General features: G+C 39.5%; 1 protein-coding gene across 1 annotated transcript; it reads left to right on the top strand.

The window, feature by feature from the left end:
* The first annotated feature begins 4102 nt into the window (after positions 1–4102).
* On the top strand, positions 4103–12147 carry LOC131557563 (sulfotransferase 6B1-like). Its single transcript, XM_058804892.1, has 6 exons — positions 4103–4247; positions 5071–5255; positions 6306–6432; positions 8627–8721; positions 9732–9918; positions 12029–12147. The coding sequence occupies exons 1-6, from the start codon at positions 4103–4105 to the stop codon at positions 12145–12147; spliced, it is 858 nt and encodes a 285-aa protein (XP_058660875.1).
* Positions 12148–12327: the final 180 nt, after the last annotated feature.

Genomic DNA, 12327 nt, shown 5'->3' with positions numbered 1-12327 from the left:
GGCAGGGCTCTGCTGGCAGCAGTGGCACTGTTATCATTAGCTCTAATTAGCTGTATCAGCTGTGCACAAGGCACGGAATGTCCATGGACAACCCTTTGTGCTAAGAGGGATGGAGGGAGGTCAGGGAACTTTATCATCTGCCACGCCATAAACACTGCCTGGCACACAGGGCTGACTTCCTCCAGAGCCTCAGACAGCAGAGATTTCTGAAATCAGAGCTGTCAACTCATAGCTGTTCATTAGGGCTGAGATACAGCTTAATGAGGGGAGGCTTTGCTGAGAGCACTCAGCTGCTGCAGGGAAGCTCTACCAGGAAGAGAACTGCTGTTGGAAATTGGAAGTTGTACAGGGACCCAGTACAACCCATTCCAGTAAAGCAGCCTTGGCTAAGTCACACACCCTGATAGCTGGGACCAGCTCAGAGTACACTGAGGCAGAGTCTTGATGTGTTGTGGGCAGCCCTGTACCCATCCTGCAACTGAGTTTCGTTAGAACTACACAGAAGCCCAGGATGAGGTTCCGAAATTCTCAGCATCCAGACACCGAGGGGCCCTAACTTCCCAAACGCTCTGAGCACTCGTGCTGCATCCAACATTGTGCAGGCTATCTTTATTAAATAGCCATAAACTTAGGCAAGACACTTCATTTGTAACATTAAAATAAATAGGGATTTCACAGAAACCCTTCAAGGGAAATTCTACTCCCAGGTGCATCAGGTGAAGTGAAATCTTTTGTCATTTAGGGACATGTGGGCTCATCAGACCTGGAGCAATGATGAACTGGAGGCATTTCAGTTCTTGGCTACATTGGTTTTACCACTCATTCATTACCACAACACTGAAATATTTCACAGCTTTAGGACATTTCAAAAAAAGGAGGAGCCTGATGCTTGAGAATGCTAGCTAAAACCACTCACAACCCTGTGGATGTAAACCCAAATTTTCATCTGTGCAAACAACATGTGGCTTTGCCTGCATACTTCCACAATATCATGATATCTTTTAGTACATGGTGCCTGAGAGGGGTTTGGAGGGGAACAGGCTGGCCTCAGCTGAGAAATCTTCAGCTGAAGGAGATGTACATGGTACTGCCTTTCATCAAGCAGAGAAGAGGATGGGGAGTCTGAATTGGAACTTGCAGGGCAGAGGCAGGAACAGAACAGTCAAAATTTTAAAGTAATTTAAAAAGAAATTTCTCACCCGACAAGGATCTAGATGGGAGAAGGTAAGTCAGACATGCAGACAGGAAGAGCTGGACTGAAGCAGTGTCCAGCTGCCCAGCTACATTTGTCTCAAATCATGAAGAATCCCCAAAATCCAAATTTGGCACTGCTCTCCAGAAAGAAAATACCTGTGAAACCTGCTGGTGACATGTGCACTCCATCAGTATGGACAGCAGAGACCAGAACAAGGAGAACTTGGCATGGGGAAAAGCTCCTCAGAGCCTGGTGCAGAGATCAGGCAATAGGTACTGTAGTCCTGGTGTGTCTATATATACATGTTTACATATATATATAGATATGTAAACATGTATATATAGACACACCATATGTGTGTACATATATGTACCATATGTACCATATGTATATATATAACATGTATATATAAACGCACATACATTGATAAAGAAGAAAATCAAACTTGGATGGAGAGTTTGGCATAGTCTCCTTTAAACCTGTGCTCTCTTTGCATAATGCAGCTATAATAATGTATTTTATGGCAATGTAGTTAGCATGGTTTTAATAATAGCTTTTTTCTGCAAGGTGCCAAATATTCTCTTGTCCCTTAACTTGTTGCAATTCAGGATACTGTTTATTTGCAGGGATAGGCCTTATTTTACAAGTATAGGCAGCATTTGGGGAGGAAAAATTTCAGTTTCATTTCCCCTGGATTGCCATTACACACATTTAAAAGATAAGCTACTAAAAAAAGCAACTGAAATGAGCTAAAAGAACTGGAATTTTCCTGGCTACTGTATTGCTTCTGTTTTACACCTTAGCAGTTTCTGTTGTGAATGATTAATTCAGGTCCAATTCATTAGATGAGGCAAATGTGCTGATTCAAAACTAGCAGGAATGCAGGAGGAAATGAAAGAGAATAAGCATGGTAAATATGCAAAACATTTTACTATGAGATTACTTCTGCCAGGTCAAGGCAGTAAAGTTTTACTAGCTTGTGCTATGTGCCTGTAACTGGAATGATGACTTGCAAAATCAACCTTGGAAATACCTCTCTCTGTAAATTCAGATTAATATGCAAATTCAGAATGACACAGGAACAGGGGTTTTATGCCTTTGGACATAGTTTGTATACCTGTAGTAACCAAAGTGAAATCTGCTGACAGAAATAGATTTTTGAGTATTCACATCTTAAGGTATGAAGCAGTGGCTTAGGTGTTTAGCCTGGGGGCAGGAGGAAAATGTTGAGCTCCTCTGGGACATTCCGTAATTCCTACCTGAGCACCTATATCCAATGTTTCTTGTATCCCCACTGATTCTCTGGAAAGATTCCCCACCACCTCTCATCCTTAGTAATAGGGAACATCTTTCCAGAGTGTATTTTCCATGATTTTCAACCCAACCTGGCCCTGCAGGAGAGAAATTCAGAGTTGACTGATTGCACGGGTCATGTTTTGTAGGTGATAAATGTTTAAGGGCAACTTTACAGGTGAGAAGATCACTTCTCTTTGAGGTTGAGAAAGGAAAGGGTGGTGGGGGAAATCAACTTTACATTGCTGGCTTTTGTGGAAATTGGATTAGAAATAAGCAAGCACAGAAGCTGGTAAGTGTTCTTACTTCTTGTGAGCAATCCTGGCTGCTCAGGTGTTTATTGGAAGGATATGTCTTTTTATTAACTTCTCACCAGGGCTCAGGGGAGTACATCTGGGAATCAGAACTCCTCTGACCAAACCCAAGTTGTTATTGATGATGAAAAAAGAACACTGGTAAAGCTGGAAAATTCCTGGAGCATTGCTTAATTTTAAACCAAGGTTTCCAAGGAGTTTTTTGAGTTGAAGATATTGAAGGGCCTTGGCTGAATATATCGGAGGAATCTTTCAATAGGAATAGTGAAGCCACTGGATTTTTGAAGAAAAGAATGTAAAAAAAGAGTAAATTAATTTGTGACCATTGAAGTGAAAATTGAAAATACTAAACATTCTAAAATATTTTAGTTCATAACTGAGCTATTTATTTTACTGTGATACATTCACATTGCTTAAGGTCACATTAAAAAAAGGTGAAGTTTTCTGTTTGAAAAATATTAATGATAATTTCCACATATTCAAATGGAAAAAACCAAACCCAAACATTTGAAAACAGATAATTAATGGAGAATTAGCTCTTTCCTGACTTTTGTATTGATAAATATGCATATTCTGTGGAAAGATTTAAACATCTTCACCCACTTCCAGTCACAAAACACACGGGATTAAAAGCAGCATTAAATATCTATATAATATATCTATTTAAATATCTACTTTCATTTTGGGATTTTTGTTGCTTATACTCTCCTTATGGAGACATATAACATCTTAAATAATGATTGTGCCTCACAAGATTCAAGTACTTTGAATCAATTTGCACTTTTGAAATTTCAAGCTGTTGTATAGTTGATAAAATGAAACAAACAAAAAAATTTCATTCACATAAAAAAGACATTGTTTCTCTAAAAATCAACATTATTTTAAGATGCAGCTTTTTCCTTGGAAGGTAAGATTATTTTCCAGCAAAATATAACTTACAGAATAATAATATTCAGCATATTTTAATGTAATGTTAATTGCCATTATTTTTCACAATTAAATTTTTACCATTACTTCATTTCTTTATCTGGAGAGCCAATAAATGACAAATGGGATGCATTTTTCATGACTCAGCATTTTGGTTATTTATTAAGTTAGCTCTAATATTTCAGTTGCCTTTATCAACTACCTGAAAAAACAAATCAATATCTGATAGGGCATTACAGCAAGGTATATAAGCATGAGGTTTGTGCTGCTCAGTCTCGGTTTGTCACTTCCAGCCACCTGACTAAGAAGTGACATTTAAATCTTCCTCCTATCCCTGTTATCTGATTTGCAGGAACCCAAGACTTAAGCAACCATGTCCAGCTCAGGCGAGGCAGAGCTCCTGCACACATTTAAGGGCATTCCCTTTACCACCAGGTCTTCTCCAGAGCTTTTAAAATCCTTAGATACTTTTGATGCTAGAGAAGATGATGTCCTTTTGGTTTCCTATCCCAAATCTGGTAAGTTCTCATTTTCAATGTTAATTGCAAGAAGTCTTGATTTTGTGTTTCATGTTCTCTGCTTAAACTACTTCGAAATGTCTGTGTGAAAGAAACAGGAAAGGATGTTTAAGTATGTGAATGTATTATTCTGTCAGTATATTTCATACTGTCAATATTCTGTCAATATTTCATATTACAAGAAATATGGGTCATTTCCAAAAATTTGGATTCTGTAATTGAAAACAATCTCAGGTGTTTTCATGTTGGAAAACAAATATATATTCCTGACCTCTAAGCAAAATCTGTACTTGAAAGATTTTCTTGAAGACTTTCTACATTGAATTATGAGCAAGTCAAGAATTGCATGAAGTTATTTGTGTGCCTCTTGGCTGTAGATTTATTAATTTCTTATCCTCTCTCCACCCACCTCTCTTGGACAGAGAAGCACACATGCAGGGGGAGCTCAATCAATACTTTCAGAAATATACAGACTCAAGTTATTGTAAAGAAAAAAAAACCCCAAACAAACAGGTTATTCTAAAATAAATTATAAAAACAATTTAGCCACCTCTCAGCTGACAGCAGTTTGTATAATGGAATGGTTTTGGTACCAATCTCAGAGTTACTTTGTAATTCAGATATAGCCCTAATTTTTTCAGTGTTTATATATTTGGAGCCAATGGGATTATTTAGTCATGTAAAGTTTCTTGAATCTGTAGATTAGAAATAGAACTTGTTCACTGGCAAGGTGTTTCTGTATGAAAAATGCATGTTTCACAGTAATAAATACTCATCCTTTTTTTATTGTTTGTTTTATTTACTTTATATTCCTCTTCTGTAGGCACTCACTGGCTTGCAGGAGTTATAACAAAGCTTTACGATACTCAAGTCACAGTAACATCTCCCATTGAACTTGGAGACATTTCCCGACTGGAGGAGCTGAATAAACTCTCATCAAAGAGAATCATCCCAACACACTTAGACTACAACATGTTGCCTCCAAATTTTAAGAATAAGAAATGCAAGGTAAGGCAAAAATGATATCAAAGCAGTAAAATATGTAGAAAGTCTACTAGGAATCTATTTTGTCCTGTTGATCCTTAGTAATTTTTGAATGATTCACAGTTTTAGAAGTGTTTTGCTGTGAATTTTGGAGACACAGCTGACCACCAGTTGAAAGCAGCAGGAGCAGAGACTTGGACTGGTGACTGAGTTCTGCTCCTGCCCCACTGCTCCCATGGGGTGATTTTTACACCAGGCACCACACAAAATAGGACATCAACATCTTTCGATCAAAAGTCTCTCATTACTAATTGGGGTGTTCTCATGACCTCATTTCCTACTCTCTTAGAAAATCTTGGCTACTTACAGGCTCCTCTGGGAGTAAAAGAACTCTGACCCTCCTGCTGGAGCTTTCTGAAGAGCCCATAAAGGCGTTGGGCAAACAGAGCAGAAATGAGATGAGGGAGGCAGATTCAGAGCACAGTTTTGAGTTCATAGAATCACAGAATCACCTGGATTGGAAAAGACCTTAAAGATCATCTTGTTCCAATCCCCATGCAATGGGCAGGGACACCTACTAAACCAGTTCCTCCTATGCTAATGTGGGAGATTTAAAAAATGAGCTCTGGGTCTCAGATTTTATATTCAAAGTCAAAAATTTCAGGATCACTCAGATCCAGATTTTTGGGACAAAGCTGATTTGAGTAAAAGGCCAAAATTTACATTTTGCAGCTGTCCTTTGGATGTTAATTAGTAAATACTTTCATGTGTGAGATATATGAGATAATATGCTGACTCAAGGTTAAAGTTAACACAGGCTCTTTCATAAAACATAAGACATTATCCAGCCAGGGCAAACACACCTCTGTCCACATGGAATTGTTTGCTAATCACTATGGACTCCTTACTAAGCAGAGATTTCTAATTTAATGGCATGGTCACCGAAGGAGGAATTCTAAAAGAAAGGGTTTTGACACTGCAAACTGCCTATGACAATGCTCTATTTACACACAGAGCTTGTCTTAAATAAAGAGAGGATATTATCATTAATAACTACATTTTCTTCATTTGTAGATGATCTACATCAGCAGAAATCCAAAAGACACTGCAGTTTCCATGTTTCATTACTACAGAGATAACCCAAACCTTCCCACTGTAGACAGCTGGACTGCTTTCTTTGACCTGTTCTTAAAAGGCAATGGTAAGGTTAAATGCTTTCTCTTTGCAGTTCACGTTAGTTTGTTATGCACAGAATGACTGAAGAAATTTGAACAGTGTGAAAACTCCTTATTGAACTCCTTATTCATATGGTGTTGGTGGGGATAAATCCTAATGCCAAGCTAAACAAGAGCAAATAATAGGATGCTCTCTTCAGCCCTGCAAGGAGTAATTCTGAGAAGCAGCTGCATCATTCCAGCACAGCTCTTTGCAGGTTTTTGCTGCTCTTTGCTGCCCTGGGCGAGCAGGGCTGTGGCTGGTGACAGAGCATGTGAGGGGACTGTCACCAGGCTGCAGGGACAGCTGTGACTGCAGGTCTGGTGTCTTCTCCAGGCTGGGAGACAGCCCTGGGCAGCCCAACAAAGAAGCCTGGACATGTTCCTATAGCCCTTCTGCACACCTCTCCCTGATGTGCTGTCTCAGAAATGGAGTCCAAAGACCAAGGACAAGAGGGAGATTTTTCAGGAGTGGTGGGATGGCAGCTGGCAACAGGACCTTGTTCACATTTTCCACTCCCATATTTAGTGTTTTATTACTCCTTTGAGGACATGTGTCACCACAGTGATGATAACAGCAATAATGATTGATTACCTTGAAAACCCCAAAAGAAAAGTGCTCCTGCAGTCATCACAGACTCACATCAGAGCTCCAGGAGTCAATCTGTTTACTGCCTCCTCCAGGCTTTGGCTCAGATCTGGTGTTCTGAGTCCAGAGCAGCCCTAAGGCACATGCTTCAGTGATTTGCAGGATCTTGGCTTGTTTGGTATCAACTCTGAATATACAATAGTGATAAAAAAAAGAAAGAGGATTCTATTCAAGGCCAGGCTGGATGGGGCTCTGAGCAACCTGCTCTGGTAGAAGGTGTCCCTGCCCATGGCAGGGGAGCTGGAACTAAATGATCTTTAAGGTCCCTTCCAATCTGAAGCATTCTGTGCTTCTATGATTTTAAAGCATGTCCTATTTCCCCATAAATTATTGGCCACCTTCTATTTTCTGAGTGCTTATGTGTGGCTTAAATAGATAACTATGTTGGTTAAAGAGAAATTTAGGTAAGAGGTGATGTGGAGGGAAAGGCGGTCATTTTTGCTCCTAGTAGAAACATTTCAAGGTTGTGCTGCTTGATCCAAATCCTGCAGTAGTCTTGCAGAGTTAATATCAGTTCAAAACAAGGGTTAGGACACACAGGGGCAACTGTAATGAACTCCCTGGAGTCTCCAAGTCTCTCCTGAAGCCACCAGGATTGTGCTATCATTGGCCACATCCCCAGAGCAGCTGGCCAGGGGAGCAGGGTCTAATTGCACACTGTGGAGCACACATGCCTTGCACTTAGAAACTGCCTTATGTGCTGGAGATGGCTCCAGACTGGAGCATTCAGTTTAATTATAGCTATTAATTATTAATTACAACTCATAGTTTGTGACAAAAATGATGACCATTACAAGATTAGAATTTTCTGCTGGTGGTGGTTATAAAGCAAAGTCACAGTTCTGGAGAATCCTTGCTGGGCTTTCTCTGTTCAAGCCTCTTCTCAGCCCTGCAAGAGGTTTTCATCTTGCCTTTGAAATGGAGAGGTCAGAATTTTGGTTTTTAAAGGAGCTGAAATTTAGCTGTTTTCCCATGGCTCAGCAAATGGAGCATTCAGACAAAACAAATCAGCTACAAACCCTTCTATCTGTGTCACTGGCTGAATGAGGCATTTGCATGAGTTCTTTAAGTAATTCTTCTTCAGCATTTAAAAATTATACAGATTCCCTTCTGCTGGGATGAAAGAGAGGTAACAACTGTGTGCTCCATTTGCCGGCCGGCTCATTTCATCTCCTGCTGAGGTGATCAGATCTCTGACCACAGACATGCAGCAGTCATCTGTGAGATGCTCACATCTTGTTAGGCCAGTACATTTTACTTCATTATTGGCCTTTCCTTAGATCTGGAGCCTGCTTCCACTACAGAATCATATCTCAGAATAGTATTTGGCATGAAAACAAATTCCAACAAGAGTGGAAACCTCTTTGGAAGTTACTTTTGTAAATTTGCATCGCTTGAACTGCAGTCACAAAGAACTACAAGTGTTTTAGAGGATTATAGATACAAATTATACCCCTAAATGTGTGAGCTAGCATCACAGTTATTTATGAATAAAGTTTTTCTGGATCTCTTTACATGGGTTTTCCTTTCAGTTGTCTGTGGATCCTGGTTTGATCATTTCCTAAGCTGGGAAGAACATGAAGATGAGAAAAATATCCTCTTTTTGTTCTATGAAGACATGAAGAAGGTAAATATGCTCTCTGCTCTTGGTGCAAAAGGCATTACTTGTAAATTAGCATCATTAAAACGTCAAAGAAGAAGTTATAAGGAAAAAGGAGAAAGAAGGAAAATGTGAATATCTATCTTTGGGCATATTTTTTATTTGCATGGAATTTAGTATTAACTAAATAATTCTGACTACACAAGTTATATAAACATGAAATCTTGTGAGAGTTGCATTTCTTAGATGCAGGAATAGGACTCATATTAGACAATTTTCCTCAGGCTCAGGCAGAACTTTAAGTTGCCCTTTTTTTGTCCTATGGAAAGACCAACCAAGGACATCTATTGGGGATCACACATTAATTTGCTATGTTTGACATTTCAGGTGAAATTTTCAGAAAGTGATGTAAGGCAACAGAACTACTCACATTTGGAACTTGTGTTCCCAATAAAAAAGAAAATTAGAGGCTGGAGGGGTAGGGAAAAATTTCACTTTTTAAAAAAAGAATAAGTAAAATGTCAGCATACCTTAGCTTTCAGAGAATAAATTTTTAGGTGAATAGAAAACATTTTCTAGTGTCTCCATGAAAATAGGTTTGTTCATTTTTTGGGAGAAAAAAATTTCAACTCCTAGGAATATAAACAAACCATTTTGGATGCTGAGTCACTTGTTAGATCTCTAGATACAGCATGTCCAATGAAACAAGCTACTTGGAGCTGGGCTTTGAGTATTCTATTTCCAGGGAAATAATTCTGAGACAGGAGAGCATTTTATCTGAAGTGGGAGATAAAATTGACAAAGTGACTGTGTGTGATATGCCATACTTATTTATTAATTTCTGTGAGTATGGCTAAGAGGGGAATCAGGTTTATTGCACCTGTCATGTGCACAATCCAATGACATATTTAGCCTTGCTTGAAAGCAAATAAATGTGTGACAAACTAATTTTGTAATAAAAGGGATAATTTTCAAATCAGCTAAAAGTCTGATAATCAGCCCAGAAACATAAAAGCTGTATTTTTCTCATACCTCAGGATCTCCCTAAGGTTGTAAAGGAAATTACTCTGTTCCTGAATTTAAATGTCAGTGATGATGATATCCAAGACATCTGCAAGAAGTCCTCATTCTCAGAGATGAAGAATGACACAGAGAAGGAGAACAGCGACCCCAGTCACACCGTGTGTGCTCTGACATCCAACAGGAAGCTGATTTTCCGAAAAGGTAAATTCCTTTGTGCCTAGCACGGGAGAAGCAGTGGGAATCCAGACAAAGACTGCAGTGCAGCTCTTTCCTGGAGTCTTTGGGTCAGCCCTGGGAAGTGATGACAGGATTCTTTGACCTGAATCCCTATTAAAAATGACTTCCTAACTTCTCTAGCTGCAAATTCACATTTGTACTCGAGAAGCACAGAGGAATCTGAACTATAGCCTGACTAATATTGCTCTGTGGGAGCTGTGGAGCCAAAGGAAAGCCTCACCCAGAAATACTCTTTATCTGTCTTTTTTTTAATCTAAAAGTTGACCACCTCGGTGTTTTACAACGTCTCTGATATCACCTGCCAAGGTCACTTAGTTAACTAGAGTAAAAGAGAGCCAGACACATTCCTTCTGAATGAGTCTGCTCCTATCGCCCCTTATCTTACTGAAATATTCCTGAAGAAGGAATATGCTGACAACAACAACAACAGAATTGTCATAGGTAACTTCCAGACCTTGGAAAATTTTCCACAGTTCTTAGTTCAGATGTCATTTTAAAATACCCTCAGGAGCTGTTTTCTTGCTCCTGGCATTTCAGAACCTTCCACAGGTTTGGATAACAAGACAATCAAACCCACTGGTTTTTAAAATTATTTTGATTTAGTTAATTTTTGAACAACAACTGACAGTTTAAAACTAGGAGTTGTTTCAGTTAATAAACAGAGAAATACTACCTTCCATTAATTCACAATGGTTTTACCAGTCAGCAAAAACAAATGACAACATACTCAATAAAAAAGAAACAAAACAAAAAAAAGAGATGCATTTTTCTCAGTCAGTGAACTTGATAGCTATGATGAAAATGTTGAAAAATCCCAACATTTCCACATCCAAGTAGTTCCTTTGCTAATCCCAGACGTTTAGCTAGTTTCAGCCAGTTTACAGAGGAGTTATATGTATATATTTTGCTTTGGGCTCTCTTTTCCTGTCCTTTAGGACAGCATACTGAATGCTATTTTAGTCAGAAAATGAGATGATTATTTTAGTCAGGTTTGGGATCCAGAGTCTTTAGAAAATGCACATGGAGGGAAACTGTAAGCATTGTCTCATAAAAACGTATCAGTTTATAAAACTATTTCCTTTTTGCTTCAACTGGATAACAGTTGAAACACTTTTCTGATCACCAGTGTCCATGGCCACCCAGAAGTATTCAACTGCCCATTTAAGTAGCTGGACATCTCATCCATAAAAATTCCTAGAGATTAGGAGCAGGTATAAGGGTGGGATTAATTTGTCAGGCCATTCTGGGCTCCTTTTCTAGGAATCTTTTTTGTCAGTGGCTTTTGAGCTACCACTCATTTAATAAGTTTAGATGGTGACTACAATTTCCTGTAAAGGTCCCTTCCTACCTAAACTGTTTTATGAATTTATGAATTTTTTGACTATTTACAAGACCATCTAGTAGAGAGACTCTTTACAAGGGCCTGGTGTGACAGGGCAAGGGGGAATGGCTTCACACTGACAGAGAGTGGGTTTAGATTGGATATGAGGGAGAAATTCTTCACCTGTGAGGGTGCTGAGGCCCTGGCACAGGGTGCCCAGAGCAGCTGTGGCTGCCCCATCCCTGGCAGTGTCCAAGGCCAGGTTGGATGAGGCTCAGAGCAACCTGGGTTAGTGGAAGGTGTCCCTGCCCATGGCAGGGGGATGGAACTGGATGATCTCTAAGGTCCTTTTCAACCCAAACCATTTGTGATTCTACAATTTCTTCTACTGACTGTGAAAAAAAACCCAGGCAGAGACCTTTAACTACACTCAACTAAGGCATGGCATCTGCCCAGATCACCAGGAGCTCTAATTCCCCCTTGGAAAGCTGCTCTTCTTCCTCCACCACTTGTGTTGCTGGCACTAATCAGCTCTGAAGATGAGGGTTCATCAGCCTTCATGGATGATGATCCAGATCTTTCCACCAGAGTATCACTGGAACAATTACGATCCTGACCTACCACAGTGACTGTGGTTAAGAATATATTAATATCTGTGCCAACTGCAACATCAACAAAACCAGGCTATTTTAAAATAATTTTCTGCTCCACATATTGCTCACTTCACTGTTCTTTCTGTTCCTGCTTTCCTAGGTGCTGTTGGTGATTGGAAGAACTACTTCACTCCAAAGCAGAATATTAGGTTTCAGGAGATATTTAACGAGAAAATGAAACTCAGCAAGATGGCAAACAGTTTCATCTATGAGTACTGAGTCCCTGTGAAGAACAATATCCAGTTATCAACAAACATGCACAAACCAGTTGGTGGGAAGTTCTGAATGGGTGTTCCCATGAGTTTATAATTCTGCCAGTAGGAAGGATGGGTAAACATGGGTTCTTGAGAACAGATAAGTCCTGACACAGTGCCAGAGCTGAACTCAGTTCTCAGAGGG

This window comes from Ammospiza caudacuta, chromosome 5 (genome assembly GCF_027887145.1).
Source record: "Ammospiza caudacuta isolate bAmmCau1 chromosome 5, bAmmCau1.pri, whole genome shotgun sequence".
Lineage (NCBI taxonomy): Eukaryota > Metazoa > Chordata > Aves > Passeriformes > Passerellidae > Ammospiza > Ammospiza caudacuta.
Note: the sequence above shows the minus strand (reverse complement) of the source record. Positions and strands in the feature narration are given on the sequence as shown.